Source organism: Varroa jacobsoni, unplaced genomic scaffold (genome assembly GCF_002532875.2).
Source record: "Varroa jacobsoni isolate VJ856 unplaced genomic scaffold, vjacob_1.0 scaffold_774, whole genome shotgun sequence".
NCBI lineage: Eukaryota > Metazoa > Arthropoda > Arachnida > Mesostigmata > Varroidae > Varroa > Varroa jacobsoni.
This window is the reverse complement of record NW_019213676.1, coordinates 300,308-323,082: the sequence shown is the minus strand read 5'-3', so window position 1 is coordinate 323,082 and position 22,775 is coordinate 300,308. Positions and strand designations below refer to the sequence as shown.

Genomic DNA, 22,775 nt, shown 5'->3' with positions numbered 1-22,775 from the left:
AATAAATAGGATATAGTAAATATAATTAATTTCGAGTCTAATAAGAATCCTCAGTAAGTCTTTTAACCAATTGAAATTACTTGTATATGAAGTGCTCCAGCGTTTAATGACTAGATTTATGGGAGCCATCGAATCATATTGAAAACACATGGACGGCGTTGAGTACCATTTCGTGAAAGACTAAGCACGCTAAACCTAATAGCCATTGAAGAGTAAAGTAATAGATTGCGCACTAATATATATAATACTTATGATAAAATCTAAGTAATATGTTGAGCGTACTCGACTGCCCTTATAGATATATAAATCATGAATTAACTATCCGATGTTATAGCTAACCGAACAGTTTAAGCTAGAATCACGCGTAGTGCCAGCAAGTCCGCTACTCAAGCCGTTAGGCGTCACTTCGGACGGCGGCCTCCTAAAGTAAAACGTAGTATAGATTAGAGATTTTGTTTTGCGGCTTAAGAAGTAGATCACAAAAGCTTTCGTTCGCAATCTAAAGAACTGCTTTCTCGTCCTTATTGTTATTATTGTGAGACTTGTTTCGTTAGGGGGTTCGGATGCCACAGGCGGTCGCTTCGACTTCCAAACTGTGCGCGCACAATTCAATTGTTATAATTGTTATAATATTTTACCATGTGGCACCATATCGGCACTCTATAATAAAATGTAGCCATTTTCCCATAGAACAAAATTCAACAAATAACAATGGCATCGAGTTCCGGCGTATTCCAAACGTACGCGCATGTAACGCTCAAAGCGTGAATCTCAAAGCATCGGCATTCTGTTGTTTGATATTTGTGCCGGCCTGCTGAAGATTCTGATGATCATTTTTTGGATGATCGCTTGCAATAAATTGCCGTTCAACTTATCTTTGCAATCCATATATTGCAGCCGAGATAGATAAAAGCAAATGCGTACCAAGTACTTCCGCCTCTATTACCTTTAATGTTTCATTCTAATCAGCACGCTTTCATCAGCTACAACATTCAGTGACAACTGCTCCATAACAATTTAGACTGGTAAGACTCCTGAAATAATTTTATTTTTGTTTTACTTAATTTCTGTCCGCTTTTCTTTAACTTTATCACGTTTAAAACCTTCTCGATTTGGCTAGACCTGGCTGTTGTCCCCTCGATTAGCGCTGGAACCCTATATGCTAATTAAATAAAGGCACAAAATAATTAAAATGCTTTCAAAATTACAATTGAGAGTTATGAACGTGTTCAATTAATGTATCTGCATATTTGTCTCATTTCGAAGGCATATATACTAGTATCCGTTATTGTTGTACCGATTCGCGGTTCTGATAAGTTTATTAATGAATACTGAATGATTTTTAGAGATAATTCAAAAAAGTTATTTTTTTGTTGGAAAAAAAATTGGAATAAGATTCGTTTACTATTGTTTTAATCACGAATTCGATTGGAGCCTTGCATGGCGTAATATAGATAGTTTTTCTCTATTACTGTTGCTGGTTTCGGCAGATTATGATTTTCTATGAAAAAGCCGCACTCAAAAGTGTCCGACTGTTGCTTGTATCAAAAAGCATTTATAATTTTGTTAAGAAATGATGTTTGTCGTATAACAATGTGTATAATTAGCCCGGCAGGAAACGGCAGGAAGTTTTGGTTCCATAATCGATATATTAAGCTAAGTAAAAAATGTTTGTCATTTTATTATAACATCTGTAGCATATATATATATATATATATATATATGCATATACCGAACAGAGCATACCGTGTATTTACAGGTAAGATCAACTCTACTTGTTAGATAGAATAAGTTCATTTATTCATACAAAGTGTATGGCTTTTAGGTGTTGCGTTAACCAATCTAAATGTTTAAAGTTTTACGGTTTCTGCTGCGTTAACCATTGCTTCAGACGGTTGGCCCTCAGCGTGAACCAGAATGGTTTCAGACCTACTCTTGAGTTGAGTCTACCTGTCAGTTAAATAAATCTTGCTCCACCTTCGTTGTTTTTTTAAATTTCCTCACGTATCAGCTAATCCAGAAGACTCAATCCACGTGCTCCGTAATGTGACAAGGTCCACCCTGGGTAGTTTCGATTTCTTCTCTGACTGCACCACTGTCCATCCAGTTACCCAATTTATGTAAGCAGCGGCGACGGCGGCGTTGGCTATACTCATCCGTAACAGCAACCGTCCCAGCCGAAGCTGAACTCTCCGGTCTCTGCTGCGTTTTTCGACGCGGGCACCGATTCAAAGCGAACAGACGACAATCCAGCCATTCTGTCATTGCCAGACCCAACGAATAGCGAGTTCAGCGTAGAGTCATTGCTACCCAGTAACAGTAGCACAGGCAGTGGAAATCGAATCGGCCCATCAACTAGAAAGCAGGCATGCTATTCAGTTGGCTACAGCTAACGGTGACTGCCGGCCTGCATTATTGTGCTTGTTGTTCTTACAGGAATGGTCGTTCGTAGCTGGTTATTGTTAAATAAAGAAGGTGTATCTGTAGAGATCACTGCGTATGGGGCTTGTCGGCTGCGTCAGTTTGCCTTACCACCTGCCGCTATTATTGCCTGCGTTGCCTTTGCCTGCTTCGCTTATTTAGCACTCCGTTTTTATATGTCGTTTTCTGGCAGAGCGTTAGCAGGGGGAGCCGCTAGCAGTGGTCTGCCAAAATAATAGGTGTTGCTAAACCGCGCGACAAGCATAGAGTATGAATTCTAAAGGAGTGTTCTCTACGTTCTGTGTCATCTCTCTTATTTTTTGCCACCAAATATAGAGAGACGCAGACTAGGAGCACCAGGACGTATCTGTGTGGGGGCCAACCTATACAACACTCCGCGACTACTGGCGCTCCTGTTTGACGTTCTCGTTAATATCGTACTCAACCAACGTTATAACCAATAACACTGCTCCTGTTCTTGTTTATATGTTTACGTGTGTCTGACGGGTGTACGTATTTCAGTGAAATCGTAGCCATCTGTGATATTTGCGACCAAAAACAGCTTGCTGTTTTACTATCGCCACCTGTATATGTGATTAACACGTCTCTGTGTGTGACATCACCGGAAATAAGAGCCAGAGTGAAACTCAAAAGAAGCAGATTCTTACAATACATGCAAGGAAAAAGAGTGTAGTGCTTGTGTGTGTGTGCTTATATGTAAAAAAATGTTTATACCGTTATTTTATCTATATGTGACGGCGAGATGTTACTGAGAAGCTGAGGTGGAGTCCAGGTGATGAAACGGCTGAGTGTACTTACGATAACGACCGTGCAAACTACAAGCTCGTGATCAAGACGACGACAATTACAACGACGATGACGACAGTCGTAAGGGCAATAATGGAAGTACCGTAGCAGTGGCGGCGTCGATGACAGTAGCAGCTCTATTGAACAGGTGAACTCCGCCTTGGGCTGGAACAAAGACAGTAGTGGAGGCGGTGTAGAAGGCATTCGAATCAGCCGTCTAAGAGCAGGTTCGGAGAGAAACATCAACTGGCAACTGTGTTTGCTGTAAGATGATTACCGGAATGCAAAGCAACCTGCTAAATCCGAAGGGATCCTCGAAGAGACGGCCATCAAAGTTGGGCCTTTTCAGGTAAAGACTCCTGCCCTGTTCCTTTTTTTAGACATGTTTCGGGAAGTCAAGCAACGTATGTAGCTATTTAGCGGGCCAAAAATTTCGAACTACGTAATATTCGCAGACGAGATGCGGCAGATAATTATATAAAGCCTTTAGTTACATTCAATTGAGTGTCAGAGATTAATGTGTATATAGGTAAAGATATCGTTAGGGTGCCGAAGATGAACGCTCACTGATTCAGTACTCAAAGGTCAAAGTACAGATGGAATCTACCGAAGGTTCACGAAAGTGCATTGGCATGGTCTAAGACAACTTGAGTACTTTTTACCAGCAAAAAACCTGTGTGGAACGCACCGTAGCTGAGTCAATCAATGCCGCCTATCAGTGTGGGATTAAGCGAAAGAATGGGCTTGGGAAAAGGGAATGTGAGTCCATTGACAGTGTTAAATAGATCTGATGCTCATCCTCGTAAAGTGTATCAAGAGCAATTGCTATTACTAGACATTGCTCGAAAAAGAAGAAAACACTTATATTCTCTAGATTTAAATCTGTGTAATTTTGATTGCTTGTATGCCTTAAAAAGACAGTAGTTGGCTCGGAGAATGACACCGCTGCTGATAAGCACCCGGAGCATTGGCTTCAATGCATGAAGGGTAAGGAAAGGGGGTATTTGAGGTACGAATAAATATCGTTTTTTTTGCCTTATACGGTTTACCAGTTATTTAAAATTTCTGGGTCACAAAATACTTTCGGACAACATAATGATGGCGATCTAGATTTGTACATTTATGTGCTTAAACACAGAACTTCACAGTAATTCCCAGCCAATTTGATTCGCACCGCAGGTGATTTTTATGTTTTGAAAAACTTTCTTACAACTACTGTGATCCTTATGACGTTTCCAAAGACGTACGACGTATAGAAATGGGTCTCGATTCAAATCTGGGCCTCAGTAGGCATGGCAAACAGCAGCTGCATCTAGAGAGAGATCTAAAGGTCGTATTGATCATTTAGTGAAATTATCACGAGGATAACTACCTGCAGGGCCAGTTTTGGTAGCTTTGAACCTTTTGAGTCGCAGAATGTGTTTAACCAAAATGTAATCGTCAAAGTAAAGGCGATCAATCCTTTACAGTTAACCATTTTTGTCACATTTGTGGGGCCGATTGTCTCTCTTCATGAGTGGTTTAGTTGTTATAAAAAAAATAAATAAATAAAAATAGATAATAGACCTCTGCCTTATGAACAGTTCTTGAGAATCACATTATTTTGTCTGTATTCGATTTCTCTATAATATTCCAAATGCTTTCTCTATAGAAAAAAAAGTATGTATAAAATAGCAATATAAAAAAGTTTCTATAAAACTTCTCAAAAAATGGAATCGCGCGTTTGGTTATACCTAGATTTTTACTTCATGTTTCTAAAAGCACCATTTTCTGTCGACTGAAGGATATTATTCACAGAAACCAGATGTTTTGTAGCACAGTCTCTTCTTGGCACTATTGTATTCAGTACCTGCACACAAATTAGCAAAACGTTAATCTCAGTAACAATACAAAATCATTTTGATATTTCAATAATAGACAGTGGCATATATGACAGGGGTATGCGACTTCTTACACGGAGCGATTGAAAGTAGTAGTTACAAACTTGCGCTACATCGGGATTTTGTGGTTGAAAACTATTGTACTTGTAAATGGTTGGACACATAGTAAATTCAATTTTTCATTTGTCGCATATATACATATATCGTGAAGGTTCACCTCAAACAAGTGGCAGGAAGACATTGTACCGATGCAGCATAACGTCTCTAATGACCGCAAGGCCAACGCCAATCTTGTTGACACACTTACCTCTTTCACCCCTATATTTCAGTGTAACATGTTGTAATCGACAGAAAAAGTTGACGCTACCAAACAGCTATCTGATAACTAAGCGTTGATTGGTCTATGGGAGTTGCATGGCCTGCAACGGTAACTGCTATTCAGGGAGACTTCGACGAATGGGTGAGCAAAGGATTCACTAGCAAGAAACGTGAACTAATGCTTTGGTAGCACTAGTTCCTCTTTCCCGTATGGGAGTGAAGAGTAGATGACGTAGTTCACAGATGGTTCTTGGATGGGTAGTGAATTTTGTTTTCATGTTTCAAGACTCCGATGGTTAATATAATGTTTAGTTCACACAATAAATGTGTACACATTTTGGTATATTTAACCTTGCCCAGTGTAGTTCGGGCAATACTGCCAAAAATATAGCTGTTACCACTGTTACTGCTGATGAAAGCAAATGATATCGACATTAATCAGCCTTACCACTGCAGAATAGATAACACACAAGTGGACCTAATATGTGAAGGGGAGGTCTCGTGCAGCAATGCAGTGAGGATATGGCGATACGTTGCCAAAGATGAAACACAACTGTGATATTAGAACGATGCAGCATGATTATGAAGATGTCTCGTATCCCAGAAGATCGATCGTTTCCCACAAAGACGGCGGTCGTGAATAAAAAAAAAAGAAACAAAAAAGAAAAAACATCGTCTGCTCTGCTTCGACCAATGAGAAAAAAGCCGAATAATGATGGTTATTATGCGCAGTGACGTGCGCACTGACCGCCGTCGTCATCGCCCTGGTCAGGACCTGGGTTAATTTGGCCACGATCCAGAATTGAGAGTATCACACCTGCACTGGACAATAAAATAGATCACATTTCAATTGGTATTTATTGTGAAACAGCTAGATAATGTGACTGCGCGTGCTGGACAAGTAATTTCTTGGGTGAATGACGCTGCTGAGTACTTCTGTAGTGGTGCATTGTTACTAAACCTTCCTAAAATTCCTCGGTATCGATCTTCCTCAGTCGGATGGCTTGCACGGTAAGATATTACTAGCAGGTTGAAACCGCAAAATTTCTAGATAGAAGCTCATTTTACTAATGCTTATACATGCATACATATGGTTTCGGTGAAAACCGTGCTCTTTTTCTGCGAATGTATACTTTATTCATGCTTGAAACGCTTTTTGCCATCTAGATTCATTAGTTCATATGGATATGCTGCTCGAGAGCGGCAGTCAGACACAACTGCTGTAACCGAGTTCTATCTTGCCCGAGCTTTAGTGTTCACCTATATGTTGATCAGTGTGGACTCGCACGGGCGTTCAGCCCAGAAGAACGCTTGCAAAGTTTCACGACCCAATTGATGCTTTTTTTTGTGTTTGCGTTGATTAGTGACCGAAAAAAATTGAAGAAACAAAAGGGTGGCTACCATCATTCCCAAAGACACGAAGAATGAAGTTTTTTGAATGCCTGTGCTTTTACTTTGAACGCGGCGGCATTATGCGGAAATTTAGAAAGGACGATCAGACATAGTGCGCAATCGGGTTACCAGGGTTGAAAATTAGAACATCACAAGCTGTTCCACATACACAGTATCAGGTAAAGCGGGAAGGAATGTAAACCATTGATGTAGACCTGATTTAGCTCACGATTAAGCGTCGTATAAACTGAGCATGATTTATTCTTTATAAATAAACAGGAGAGTCTTTACTTAACGAATAAACATTGTGGCCATCTTACCGACGGTAGTCATCTGCCTAAAACCAATAGTGCCCGAGGGCTTTAAGTAGCTGGGCAAACTAATGCGATCGACAACTTTTAAATTCGATTCCACAGTTTCCAACTTAACGTTGCTACTTCCAAAAAAATGAGCATGGCCAACAAGAAGGCACATTGACAGGGTAAACATATATCATGGATTATGGAAAAAAGGTTTTGCACACATTTTCTTAAAACTTCTCAACACGAATACCTCCCGTTGCAGGTCTATTGCCTGTGGAACTGTGCAACTCATTAGATATATAGTAGTGTCGTATCTTATAGATGTTATAAGATAGTATATAACATATACAAGATACGAGTTAACGAATGTCAAACATTTATGTTAACTCAAATTTCCGATCCTAATGCAGACTGCGTTGCGCACTTCGATAGATGCTTCTCTAAGTTATGCATAAGCTTCGTCTGCTTTTTATCCGACTTTTTCGTATTTGTATCAAGCGACATGCTCGAGACAATCGTTCACGTAGTGCCATCAATGGTTGTAATTAACGATTGTTTATTTGTTGCGCCTTTCAGATTTTTGGTGAAAGCTTAGATTCATCGCAGTACGACAACATTTATAATAATAGTAACAATGGCAATCGAAAACGTTCTGTTGAAGGTTCATCGTTCAGAACAGGTCAATGACCAGGTGTGAATTAGACAAAATTACATCACTACATATTACCATGGTAGGTTAAAACTACCGTGGTCACACCAATGCCCGTCCTCCCGTAATCATCAACGATCGTCGAAGGACAACACCGATACAATTTGGTTTTTATCCGAGGCTATGTTAGACGCTAGCCTAGGCGGTGCTGGTTAAGGCCAAGTGCCTGTTTCCGACGATAACCTAACATGAAAAGAGGGGCGTTTCCAAAGCGTTCCGAACTTTCGTTGACCCGATGCGCTCCTATGCGTAAGGAAAACCGAGATAAACTAGTAACCTAACTATGGTTACATGCTAATACCTTCATCGGTAAAAAGTGCACAGATTCGGCCTTATCATGGAAAATATCAAAATTTATACACTGCAAAACTGTCGTGTTTACGTACTCAGATCGGCACGGATGAAGCTGTTTCTAAACAAGCGTTGTTACTACCCACGAATTTTTTCATAGCGAGCAGCCTCCAAAACCTAATGCCAGCAACAAAATCTGTCATATGCTTAGAATTTCTATTAAGATGGGAAAACTAGTTGGAAATAAATGACTTCAAGTTCATTATTTTGAAGATTTCTACGTTTGAAATCTATTACTTTTTAGCATAGCTAGTTTAACTTTGCATAATCTTTAAAGCTAAATCGTCGTTTGCACTAACAACCTTCTTCGACTCGACCTATGTCCAGTCATTAACATAAAACAGGTTAGATGTAATAAAGCCACTTATACTGCTTGTGATAACTGGGTCGCTCTCAAGCAAACTTGCCAGGTTTAATCCAATACTCCCGAAAGCCCTCGCCCCAACGATTCATGAATTTTTATCTACAGCGGGACTGGCCCATTCCTGGGGGCAAACTCATATTTAAGGTAATGCATTGAGCTATGGCCCTTAACAAAATACACTTACACGAAATACATAAATTGTATACCACATAATCAAAATCGCGACGAGGAAGTTAGTGTTCCGTGGGATTGCGCCTATTGGAAGTCCCTGAGTATCATGCTACAAAAGAATGCGTGTTTTAGTATATCACTGAACCCGCGGGAATAAATCTAATGCAAATGCTGTTCTATTGTTGTCTTAGAATGGGGGTGCTAAAACTTATTTCAAACGCGAAGTTATTTTTTGTAATTTTCTTTTGGTGGCTTGGTGTGAGGCGTACGAGTTCGACACTCGTACATTTTGTATACAAAACCTTGTCCCTGTCTCGTAGAAGAACTTGCGTGTCTGCGAATACCACGCGCTAATTGAAAAAGCGAACTAGCTGAAAATGGGTCCAACTTCAGATTTCGTTTTGCTTTAGTCTACAGTCGCGCACTCCCTTTGAACATTTACTGCTCTTATTAAATAATCTATTGATATAAAGCAATCGCCGGAGCGGATGATATCTTAATAATACAAATTTCAAGACGTTTATACTAGGGTAAAGTTATCATGGTGGTACTAGGATAAAGGTATCCTTGATGCTTTATTAATGCCAAGTGTATTTTATTATTTGATTATCGATATTAATAGCCTTCTTTGTTGGTAACACAGGTTATAGGTGTACGTATTAGGTTGCTAAGTAAGTCAAAAGAAAGCGAGGAGTTTACACAAGGAGTCGATTGGAGCACAGGGGTGCTACAAATCGCAGGTACTTGTGAACTATACCTTATAGAATCGTTGCAACATCCAAAATAGCATTTACCAAACAACAGCTACTATCTTCTACACAAGCAAGTGTTTTTTTTTCTGTGAGATCTAACCCGATGTACGTTGTACGTCGAACCGTACAGGCTCGTTCTAATCTACTAAAATATAACTATCTTATACTATGTAATACAAATTTCTTAAGTGGGTGTAATTTCATATATATATATATGTATATATATATATATATATATATATATATATATATATAGTCTAATTTTCAAGCAGATCCATCGGCCCAGTTACAAAGCTGAAACAAAATTTATAAGCTTCCCGTTTGTAGTTGTGTTCGGTGGATGGATCACTACAAGCTTTCTGTAATATTCATTTAATAACTCGGCACAATTTTTCTATTACTAAACGCTTTTTGATACCTTGTGTTTCATATGAGTTGGTTGATTTTATTACTGTTTTTTATGCCTTTATGCTCAGTGAGTCTTTTTGCTCATAACGTTGGGATCTTGTTCGTACCTTTCAACCGACCTTTCAACCGATTAGGGAGTTGCCGTACATAATTTTTCGTTCATCCGGTGATGGTAATACGTTTCCATGATTAGTGCGTTCATCCCGGTACTTTTTTCTTTGTTTATTAACAAGTCTTTTCTGTTTACAGTCCGCTAGTGCTATTGTGTGTGGCAGTTGACGGCTTATTAATACAAATATTATGATTTCATGCTTAATTCCAAAAATATTGCGTCCGCATGTCATTGGCTAACATTTCACTTTCGCTCTAACAAATACTGAATATAAGAAACAAAAAAAATATAAGAAATAAGAAACAAAATAAAAGAATGGGTTATCGTCAACAAATTCTCTATTCCGAAAAGAACTTAGTAGGAAAGTACGCAGGCGGGCTGCTCGGTTATAAGGCGTTTGAAGTTAACGGAAAGGACACTATGCTAGGGAACGTGCGCACCTGCGTATGCAGAAGTATTGAAGGATGGTCCCTATTGGAGTGAGGCCACTCATTCATGCCAAGGACACCATTACCGGCTAACCATCTGACTATTTTTTGACGTATTCACAAACGTTCAAGTTATAATGTATACATACATATTTCGGGCTAACTTGAGCTTCTGTAAATGATTAATCTGTTTCGGTGTTTTCTGGTGTGAGGTGAGCTGGCGCTTAATAAGCCAACAATCCTTGATTACAGCTGTAAAATTGCAGTATTCGTCATTAAACTTGTGCGATATTGATTTTGTAATGTTTCTGGTAATGCGAACCATCAAAATGATGTCTGCAATAGCACACTACAATCGGTCGCCTAAGATCATGGTGGGCATGTCTAATTTCCGATCGTCTAAAGAGCCTTGATATGAGTAGGCTAACAGCAGCTCGCTTGCCCTAAATTACTTTGATCACAGAAAAGAGATGAAAACTTTTTCATTTAGCCCCAATGCTCATTCCAGCAGCATAAGACACTTTCCATCGTACACCTGAGGTTCCTATGACGCGTCATACGCTTGGTCATATGTAAGTTGATTATGCCACTGTAACTTCGTTAAATTTGTCACGTATATCTGTGTATGGCTTTTACTTATTTGTGTATTTTCAATTAAGCGCGACCTCCAGTCAATCAAGACTATAGTTCTTTTATATTAGACTTGACAGTGTGATATACTATGGGAACTACAGTACACAATTTTCGAAGGGGTTTTTATAGTTATTGTGGGATGCCTTAAGAGTTTGCAGTGGACATGTACGAAACGTGATTCGCAAATACGATTAGAGAGGATGCATATTTGCAGATAGTATGGATACGAAATGGAACATATTTCGGGTTTTGATTTTTAGTAACAGACCTATTGTTTGTTTGTAACAAACTCTAGGTATTAGCTTTAAAATTTTACGTGCAGTCATCCGAGCTCAAATCCAGGCATTATGAGCTGTAAGACGCTATGCCAGTCATATCTATAACTCGATGTTCACGAAGTTAATTTCAATATTTGCACCTACTGGACTAGTGAATGATTTTGTAAATAATTGGTCAATAGTTTTTGCGATAACTTCAACGTATGGACAAAGTATTCTACTATTTAACCGAAGGAAGCTGCGTGTACTCTGCCATCAGGTAGCGACCGGCCTGCGAATTTTCTCCGGACAAAAAAACGCGTATTTTCCGTTACGAAAATTGAAATAATATGTTCTAGGGAGAAAAAAAACCCAAGTAATAACCAGAGTGGAACACAACGTATGTATTTTGGTGGGCAGCGCTCATAATTATTCAGTCGAATACTGTCATATAAGATTGGGAAAGGTACATCGCATTAAGAAAGACGCTAAGTTTTCACGAAGAGGAAAAACAATTTTAAATAAGCATTATTTTTTGAAACTTGAATTTAATATAGAATCATTTGTATTTTGTGTAATTTGTTTATAAATATGCGATTATTAATTGAACCAAATTTAACCTACGATTGATTTTATTAATTGATTTTAGTATTGAAAAATATTTGGTAACTAGCAAGTTCTTCGATGAATCTTTTAAGAAAGTCCATAGTATTATTCTCCAATCGATATTTTTATTATTCAAGTAAATAAACATCAAAAGTGAACGTTTATTCCCAAAACGATTTCAGGATGGCCGAGTTTCCCATCATTATTTCATTTTGAAGCATGTAATACATATACGGAGGAAATGAATTTGTACTTTAATCTAATGAAATCAGTCATTTCTAGAGAGTGTACATATTCGTTAGAGGAAACGCTTAAAAAGTGATGTTGAATATAGCATATTCACGTTCCCAAAAGTGAAAAGAACGCGCCGTATCCAAGTATGGAAAAAATCACAGAACCTAGCGGAATTTTGTCTAGACGTTTTTTTTTTACAGAGGCTGATATCTATAATGACACGGGCCAAAAATTTTTCAAGTAAAAGATCCACTCTGTCACGTTAGCCTTTTGATAAAAAAATATCTGATTGCTTTTCAAAAAATTACTAACTCCTGTCCTTGCTTATCAACTTACACATATGCTCATGGAGTCAGGATACAGTCTATAAGAACTAGATTTAGGTTATTTTAAAGTATAACTAATGTGTTTAATTTTCTGCTATCTTTATTTGCGCGATGTCACCATTTGTACAATGTGCGCTGTTCTGTAGTTGACCTTGCCCGTAGGCGAAAAGGGTCCAAAACGTCAACTGAGTATGACACCGCCTTTCCTTGGACCCTGTTTTACAGCATTTTTTCTGCACAAACATATGCGACAGTGCCTGTTTGACTCCAGTAGAATGAGTTTAAATTGAGTTTGCAATTTTTTAGCAGAGTTCGAACCCAAATTTCATTTGAAAACGAGTCCTAACGACATTTCTCCGTACATTCTCAATAATACAATAAGGAATATAATAAATTGGAAATAATGCCAGAAATATCATAAGCAAATATTATTGTATTAACATCATAAAATCTGTACAATGAACGATGAATAAAAGGGTTACCGTTACTTGGATCTTAGAAGCTATCTAGTTGGTTGCTTCAGATAAGAAGCACTGTTATCGTGACAATGAATCGTTGTCTGACTTCACTGCTTGAGCCATCTTGACGATGGTCTACCGTGGCCCACGCTATCGCTATCGATCGTCGTAGCGGCTTATTGGTTAACGAAAGTGATAATATGGTATCTAATCGCGGGTGATCCTGGACGTTAAAGGTGCCTCGACAGGTTCTCCATTTATCAGTTGATCATCTCTCTGTGGCTGGTAAACGTATTATATTGTTTACAGCGTTGCGTCGTATGGTGTCTTTTATATTCCGACTCGATACAGATGCGAAGCATTCCATACGTTTCCCTCGTCAACAAGTAACTCGACGAAGACGGCATTATAAAATCGACGTTAGTTGCTCTATAGATATAGAATAAATAAAACAAAAAACCACTTGACTTTTTTACTCCATTAATCCATTATGCAAAGATACAAATGAAAGACAGTAAAACTGCGTTGTATTCAAATTTATGAGAATGGAAAACTGCCCTTTGATTTGTGATTATAAATTAGGAACAGTTATCTCATTGGCTTGCAGAAGTTCGTGGCAATCGCTTGTGATGACAAATTGGCGGCTGAAGCATTTTCATAGGATTCGGTATTTTTTTTAGTAATTAGAAGATTTTTTGGTTAGTGCATATCTTCATTTATCAGAATTGAAAATGCACGGACGTATGATAGGCAGTCCAAGCTGTCGATCTCAAAAATCAACTGGAAACCCTTCTATATACAAAAAATTCTAATAATGAGGCGGCAATACGAAGATCCGAAAATGCGCTCTAATAATATCTATTACAAATCAAAGCTTCAGATTTACCTTTACAGACGCGTGAAGTAAGCGTTGGCTCGGCAATTCCCCTCATAGGAAAATTAGTTCTCGTTCAAAATAGGTCAAAATGACAGGCTATACGTCTTTAAGACTTTTAGCGCCACTGATTTTCTTTTTAGAAACAAAATGGCGAGATAGAGACAAAACGTATTTGGTTATGTTGAAATGCGCTTATAGCTCTAAAACAACTTGGTAAAACACCGCATAGAAACAGACAGAAAATACGATCAGTTTTGACATATGAAGAAAAATATTTGATAGTTTATGGACAATGAATCGCTGACCGATGCCATTCGATCACAATTTGTGGTTTTACATTGATCAAGCTTCAACTAAAGCAAAAAAAATAACAGTTTGATGTCGCATACAAAGTTGGTATATGCACCTTTGATATACATGCATTAAAATTATCTAAAAATACATTTAAAAAAAGTAAAAAAAGAGCTAGTTGATTAATAACTTTATAATGACGTGGCCCCATTGTATTATGACGGTTGGATCTTGACGATGCGAGTTTGACGGATGCGCTAACGGTTTCCGCCGGTTGCAGGTAAGTGGTCTGACTTACCTCTCGTTAAAGGTTAACTAAACGGATATTTAGAATATTGCGTGCAGACGCCATTAGAGGATATCTTTATAATGTATGCGCAACGTTTATGTTAAAACAGCCATAACAACAGTCCATGCAGTATATACGCATCTTTAAGCCGCTTTATTGGTCTATAACCTTTTTGTTTTTGTATAAACTGTCAATAATTTTGTCTCTTTTTTAAACTCTTATACCGAAAAAAACATTATGCTGTTAATTTTTTTATCGTTGCCGACTACGTCGGCGTCATTATGCTCGCTGTTGCATAATTATAACGCCGAGACAAACAGGCGTTGTATCTCGGCGACATTCAGAGCTGGCTCGTCCTCTTACACTGTCACCCACACAGAGGTACTTCGATAGGTTTTAATGATGCTCTATTTTTTTCCTAATATCAGAACCGCACACCCCCGTTTTCCCCTTCCGTGAAGGGTATTGTGTTTAAAAGCTGTAAAGCTGATTATGTTATATTTTAGTCTCTGTTGCAATATGATACGCTGATGGCAGATAATAATGATTATCACATTGATGATGATTATAATGTTACAGGCTGTATTACAACCTGCTATCAAAAACCAATTGATTTATGTACTTGGCACAGTAAAGGAGGACCATCATTGACTGAGCCGTCTATCATACTCTCAGCTGAGTGCACAGACACTGCAATAAGCGCTCGGTTTCGACTTGGTCTCCAGAAAGGCTCAAGTTTTCTATCTCAGTCATTGTGTGATCTTTACAACAGTCATTACTAATAGAGCAGCACTGGTAGGAGCACCTACTGCGCAAACCGACTTGTGCACCGTCCGAGTGCACTCGTCTGACTGTATCTAATATTATGTACAGTTCTCTGAAAGCTGTTTGCAGCTTTTATGTCAACGACGCCATTAATTGGGCTGCCATTGGTTTAATCTGTGTATTAGGTGTGTGCGGCAGACGATGATGAGTCACCAGATACGTGGGGGCTATGCTGCCGCAGGCCTTCACTGTCTTGTCGCTTTTTTAGCTAGCAGGACTCGCTGATTGGCCAGTCTCCAACCACTGATCGACCAACCTTTCGATCGGTCATGAGTATCGCGGTGCTTGGCGCCTCACCTTATAATGTTTCATTCGAGTTAACGTTAGCTGCCTCGCCACCGGGTGCTGTTGCTGTCGCAGGACACCAATGACTACAACTCGTCGAACAGCGACTGACAACAACGTCACGTTTGGTGCACGCGCGTCAACGGTAGCCAGTAAAAGCTGCATAAAAAAGTAAAGCAATAAACAAGATGACCAATGAAGCGATAACACTTATCCACAGGCACCCACCACAATATGAATGACCAGTTTAAAAATAACTATGTAAGGAATAACAGTATCAAGCAACGAACTTCAAAGTTCAAATTATGACAGTGCTGCTCGAATCAGATACAGGCTTTACAAAACGGACTGGTGCTACATGCGATCATTAACTAGAAGGCGTGTCCCTGAAGTTGATGTACTTTGTCGATACGACGACGACGACGATATAGTTGACAAGCGTTTAGAGTTGACGCTCGGTGTGCGGTTCTGTGAACACTGTGACTAGGCGTCACGATCAAACATGCTTCTAGTAACAACTAAAGAAAGCCAGATACGCATAGACACACGGCGGGTGACACGGCGGGAATATGAGTGATCTTCTACGTGTGAATGACAGGTGATCGATGAAACGGCGATTGAGGGTATAGGTATGGGGAAAGTACAGTGTCCTTCGTTACGTGCTTCAAACATGACTGAAACTCGATGATGTTATTTTCCGCGTTCTGTGAAGCTTTCCGGGGTACATCGTCGCCTGGTTAGTGCCAGCGACCAATCGGCCTTCTCCCGAAAAACTGATGGTCTGATATCAATAGCATTTTCCGTTTTTATCGCTGGCACGATGCTGGCTGCTAGTAACGCACACCACAGGAATATTATCTCAAAAAGTATCGCAAACACTTAGAACCCGTTATGTTGAAAGTTTCGATGGATGGGACAATTTGCAACTGTGAACTTTTAAACTATTGGTACCAGCCGCAAGTAAAAAGCTCCTTCTGGTTCTACAGCGGATATTTCGTGGTATAATCGATGGCTCTTTTGATTGTTCTATTGTTTGTCCAGTTTGTCTACAACGTACGAACGTATGCGCGTGTATGTATCTGTGAGAGTCGCAAACGTCGTCCTATCTTATTGTTTTGGCTAATGAACATCGGTGGAGAACCGCTTCGCTGTGCTTATCAGTGATCTAAGGATTGTTTTCGTTTTCACATTGGGCAATACAGCATCATGGTGCGACAGATTCATTCCGCACGTACGGCAGCCGCAGTCAAACCCGGCCGCTTGCGCCACTGTTATTTGCTGGACGTATCGGAAAATAAAATACTGGCACATTTCAGTCACGCAGACTTTCCCAAGTGTGCTTAATCACGATATTATATATGTATTACTTCTGCCTTTGCGGCGGACTCTGAAAACGACCAATGAAAGGACCAATTGATGAAGCGATCCGTTATAAACCTAGTAAAACCACTGCACTAGAGGCCGATGGGTAAAACTGGCTCCGTGCTATGTTATAAAGTATCCTCTGCTATGCTGCCACATTTTGGCAGAGCTGTGACCGCCAAAGCTGACAAATTTATTGGTTGAGAGGGCTACTACGATGTCTGTGCTAGCGGACTATCCAAGCAGACAACACCGACATCAACAACAGTAGCAGCAGCATAGACGGTGCTGGGCTCAAAAAACTGACTATGAACAGAGCGGTCTGACGGCGCTGACCTGTTGGTTACACATGTCTGTCCGTTTATGCGCGCTTACAGAGAATGTCGTTTGCTCGGACTACCGCAACGACCAGCGCCGCTACCGCGGCTGTTGCGTTGTATGCAACAAGCGACGTCAAGATATCCGTTGCAGTAGCAATGTCAATACGAGAAAAGGTTATTCGAAACATGTAGAGACCTGCTGCTTGTGATGCAGGGTGACAAAATCAGTGAGCGACCTCAATAAATACTGTACGAGAAAGCACTGTGCGACCCCCTGCTAACCCGTTGTGGAACACGCACGACAGCAACGATGATAGCAACAGAATGACGGCAATATGAGGGCTTTATCAATGGACGATCACAAGAGACTTATATAGCGCATTCGTTAGATTTGCCTATGTTTGTGTCGACTTAATATTTAGAGAAGGTTCTTTGAGCTTATGTATGTACGGGATCTATATGTTAGTCATGCGAGTGTGCAAGCACTATTAGCACTTATGAGAAAGTTTCATCCGCAAGGAAGCTCTAAAGGCATTCAGAATTAGAAACTGATAGTTCAGGTAAGAAGTGCGAAATACACCGTTAACGGAAATGAAAAGAAGCTTTGAGCGATCAACACCTTGGACAGCACGCTGATCTATATTATGCTTGAATAGTTTGTCTGGTAAAAACCCAGTCAAATCTTTTAGATGCTGGTAATTATAAAACAGGCAGATAACGTTGTGTTTGGAAGTTAAGCAAATGCGTTTCAGTATGCTTGTGACAAACATGTAGTTGCAAATGACAGGCCTGGGAGCTATATACGATATGTTGTATAAGTTGGAAAACCACATTAACAAAATAACGTTCGAGGCCTTTACTATCGTAACAGTAATTCAAATGTGTTACGAAACATTTCTAATACGACAATCTAGAAGAAAACAACGGAAAGTCGCAGTTGTTTTACTTTGATAAGCGATAACTTTGATAAGAGTTGTAAACCAAACAAAAATATTTCCCTGCAAGGTGGGTTTGATTTGGATAAAAAAAAGATTGCCCCTACTTCGATTTCCGAGACAGGTATGTCGGGGATCAAAAACCAGAAACGTCTTTTTGTTCTGTATTTTTCTGTTGTCAGAAAACCTCGAAATCACCCTATATCATATATTCCCATAACTCTCAATTACAGAGACCTGGTCGTACACGGCGTACCTCCAAATCGCTTCGGCAGCTTTTTGACTTCTCTTTGAGTAGTAGCAAGAAACGTCGAGGATATTGCTTTTGTCACTTGACAAACTGCACGTAATACTTCACTTGCAGCAACGAATATTTAAGAACGCGAAGTAATAAAGAAAAAGGCCGTCACGTTCGCATCGTGTAATATAAACATCATTAAAAGGGAAAACATGTTAAATTGTATTGAATAGAATCGTATATATTGCGTTGGAAACGGTGCATTTACGCTAGAATACTCGAAAAATACTACACACGCTTTTTATACGACTCCCTATAAATTAATATTTGAAGCCGCACAACTGTTAAGTGTTCTGGTCAAGCATTACATCATAGAGTTCTGCAAAGTGCAAACTTCGACTGCCAATTTTTTCTGAAACCCCGACCGGTTACTCAACTTAAGGGTAAAGTATCTACAACGAAGTTGAGATTAAGTTGCCATTTTAGCGAGAAATCGAACCACACATAGCGAAAACTGAACAGTCTTTAGGGGTTCAGTAAAACACGTTCGTTGATAAATATCGAGGAGTCTTAAAAAGCTTTCTGAATTATTTGCAAAATAGTTCCAAGTTACACGAGGACATCGTAGAGCCGAAAGGGTTTTGCCTTTTCTATCGTCAACTAATAAATGCGTTATTATGCGATTTTGATGTTGAGAAGGAAAGTGGTTGCTTTATGAAATAGTTAATTGACAATGCAGGACGATTTTTGGAGACTTCATTATTTGTCTGGTCTAGATTCTATGGTCTAAAACGATAATGTCTAATGAGTATAGCGGTTATGCAGGGTTCTATGTCTAATCAGCTTTACTGAACCTACTTTTTTGAAACATTCCAAACTGGCCCTTTGTTACACAGTGCATCGCAGGGATAATACTTCAGTGATTCGATCACGATATTCGAGATGATTGCTTTGGATATTTTTAACTCTTGGATGTCATTTTATGCTGAGGGAATGACGTTTCGATCCTTTATCTACAAATTTATCTCTTTCCCTATTGAGTACACTTCAGAAATGGCATCAAAAACCATTTTCGCGTATGTATAGCTTTATCTAATAAACTTAAGTTTAATGAAATCGTTATCATAACTGAACACCAGTTGAACTCTTTACCTGATTCGAGCTTTGGCCAAAAGAAGGTTGGAAGTCGAACAAAAAGACTGTCATTTCATTGAGTGTTTCATGGATATCCAAACTTTAAGCCAGCTATTTAGGTCATTTGTTGCGGCATCGGCATATTATGATGTTGCTGAAAGTAAGGAACCGTTCTAAACATATTGCTGTACGGGCAAAGGTAGTTAGTCTCCTCGAATCGGAATATTGACAAGTGCCTTGTGAATGAGTATCACACTCTGTAGAAAACTGTGATACGTGAAAAACTATGCAGGAGTGTTTCCTATCCCAGGCTGTACTCGAGCGATATAGAACATCTGTAACTTTCTAAATAAAACTCTCCGGTAAATTATTGTTTTTGATTATAAAAGCCACTGTCCGTTCCTTTCTCAATAATTTCCTTTATGCAACTAAGTTTCGATGCCTTCTCCATACAATGCAAAATCGGTCATTTATACACCTTACACTCGTTTGTGTTCCGTACTCTGTGAAGAAGGTAGCAAAGAAACGTGCTTCCTGCATAAAGGTCGACATCGAAAACCATTCGACAAGGCGGGCAATATAAGTCTATGCTTCCCGTTATCGATCACATCCAGCAATCTGTGGCAGCATCCACGTAATGGTCTGATGATATTTACAGCAATATCTGCTTTTTAACTCTGTATCTATCTTTCCTCTATGGGGTGAGTACCCGCTCTACCCCAGTAAAATCCAATCAGTCAAGTCTCATGGTGAGCCGCGCAGTGTAGCCGCGTTGGGGCCAATCGCAGATCTCTCTTGATTATATCCCATCGTGTCCTTTTATCCGCTATCTGTGTAGTTAATATTCTATGCGATCGCAGCACAATACGGATTTGCTATGTACTGGCCCCGTCCTCGTCGACTCTCTCTCCGTCTCTTTCGAGAGATTTTTTCGGTATATATGAGAAAAATTACCAGCCATTCGCTCGGCCACTGAGTTAGTCAATCAATCAGTGATTGCGTGATCTCGTTCGCGATCAGCTGTGTTGCTCACGGCTTCTGATGACCTTTCCTATGCCAGCAGAGACGCTACATGGCTCACTACTTAGCCTCATCCATTACTGCCTACGCTTTCAGCTTTGATGATAGCTACTACCGCTGCAGCGGTCGCTAGAGGACGGCACCAGCAAAAAATATCAGTAGAGATTAGGTGACTCAACGCAAAGTGGTGCAGGGACTATTACAAGAATCTTTTTCCGTGAGCGAAGGAAGACGGTAAGGAGTAGATCGGCTGTGCGGACGAGAGTGCGAGAACAAGTTTAAGCGGGGCGGCAGACCGTGTTCCACTGCAGTCTCAAACGAACGTTGTCACTCACAATGTGGGGCAGCACTAAAACGACAACAAAAATAAAAAAGAAAAGGCCGTATCAAAAAAATTTGCCTTTTGAGTACCATTGCCATTGACACGGGATCGAAAAACGCGTACAGGTTAAGCATTTTTGACGGTGTAAACAGACAAGATTATTCAAAGCAGTGCTATAGGACTGTGGAATCTGCGGAAGGCTATCAGGCTTAGGTGTTATTGTGCGACGAATAGTGCGAACAGTTTCATAGTGTAGCAACTCGGACGTTATCGAGTTCGTATGTCTGCAGCTAATTCTTGCAAACGTCCCTAGAAAGATTTAGCTATAGAAGACCCGCATGAGGATCGCCGACGTTGTTAGGTGCTGGCAGCAGTCGTCGGTCATTTTAGGACAGAAGAATCCGAGTGCAGTGTGGATCTGTATGAGATAAGCAAGGAAGCCTAATTAATTATAGAAAAATAGGCTGTTTCATGAATTAAATAGCGGAAAAGCCATTGACATCTGCTAATGTTGTATCGCCTCTTCTAGCAGACGAATCACATCCGGTTAGTCTTTAGGCGGATCCTATTGAACCACTTAAAATCTCCCTAAGCATGTACTGTAATGAAATTTCTTATTTGACGTATACGTTATATATTTATTTATAATAATTTATTAGGCCATGGCTATGTCAGTTACGAAATCATACTTCTTTTACTTAAAGAAAAAAGAATAAATATATGCCCATATATTTAGTTTGGCCTAAAGCTATAATGTTTGCCAGCTACTTTTTGGTATAGATAAGGTATGTAGAAGACAGTGCCTGTATAGGGTCAAAACTGAAATGAGGCACCTGGATATATGTTGGGTAAGAATTAATTGTTTCGATAGTGGTAACTGGTAAGTGAAGTTGACCTTATGTAATAGTCACGGCAAACATGTATAAGAAACAAAAGAATCGCACTAAAATCAAGGAATATTTAAAAAAAATCAAAATCAGTCTAATGTCAACTGCAACATATGAAGATCATGCACTATATTCGTATATGGTACACTTAATTAAAGCTAGTTTGACTGCAGATTGGCAAGATACGAGATTCAACGTTTAATGGGTGAAAATTCTACAGTGTCCCACGAGTAGCTTAGGAACGAAATTTAGCTGTGAGAATCTAGTTTAGTCCTTCAAGCCTTTGATTAAAACAAGCCTAATTGGCAGCGTCAACAAACATTTCTTCTATTTGAAAATATTTTGGTGTGCATCACTGATAACAGTCAGAATTATCAATAAAAGGCAATATTAAGAGCTATCGTTTGCTGAATACTAGTTTTCCTAACAAGATTCGATTCGTTTACGCTGTTGCACAAAATGCAGAATAACCAGAATCTACTTGTGACCCATCAGTAAGATCTAAATCCTCCAGTTGGGTGATACTTAGTAGTGCACAGCCGTGGCCCTAGTATTTAAGGCAAAAGAATTGACATCGCTTTTGTAGTATGCATACGTACTATCCTAAACATCGATTATATCCTACCAGATTGACATTATCGTGTCAAACGTGATCTAAGAAACCTTCGCTTGACAATGAGGCAAAATGCTCAGCATACATATAGTTCAATTGGACCTTAGCCCCACTAATGTAAGATATGCTGTCACCAAACGTATAAGTACGGCGTAGTCAAGGTGCAGTGGAAAATACAATGATATTCGTGAGAAACAAATAATTGAGTTTTTAAAATGTAATGTTCAGCTCCCAGGGTTTAGGGTTTCTGAACGTCAGTCAATGAACGACACTCAGCATGATTGATTTATGTTGAATTTTATTTAGTCTGTTTATTTTTTATTGCGGTTTCCTATCACACGAGTAAATTAACAAAGTAACACATGTACGTTACTACTGCTGGCAATACGTAACGACCATAAACGACCAGAACTATAATAATAACAAATAAAAAAAAATCACTATACGG

General features: G+C 39.4%; 1 protein-coding gene and 2 long non-coding RNA genes across 6 annotated transcripts in view; 2 read left to right on the top strand and 1 right to left on the bottom strand.

Moving 5' to 3' along the window:
• The first annotated feature begins 1,809 nt into the window (after positions 1-1,809).
• LOC111263562 (protein Aster-B) overlaps positions 1,810-22,775 on the top strand; it is a 36,614-nt gene continuing 15,648 nt past the window's right edge. Inside the window, exons 1-2 of one of the 4 annotated variants that reach the window (XM_086969698.1) lie at positions 17,394-17,738; positions 18,347-21,373. Coding sequence is in view for 1 of the 4 variants with exons in the window: in XM_022838744.2 (XP_022694479.1) it covers positions 3,498-3,577 (80 nt within the window). In the remaining 3 variants the exon portion in view is untranslated. Of the gene's footprint in view, positions 3,578-17,393; positions 17,739-18,346; positions 21,374-22,775 lie in introns of those variants that run through there. The other 3 variants (XM_022838741.2, XM_022838744.2, XM_022838743.2) reach the window with 3 other exon arrangements.
• LOC147753063 (uncharacterized) lies at positions 3,588-8,400 on the top strand. The gene is made up of 4 exons (XR_015312356.1): positions 3,588-4,215; positions 5,438-6,437; positions 6,791-6,997; positions 7,697-8,400. It is a non-coding gene; the product is annotated as an uncharacterized LOC147753063 (long non-coding RNA).
• On the bottom strand, positions 12,017-13,937 carry LOC111263563 (uncharacterized). The gene is made up of 2 exons (XR_002682292.2): positions 13,816-13,937; positions 12,017-13,358 (listed from the first exon to the last, which is right to left on the bottom strand). It is a non-coding gene; the product is annotated as an uncharacterized LOC111263563 (long non-coding RNA).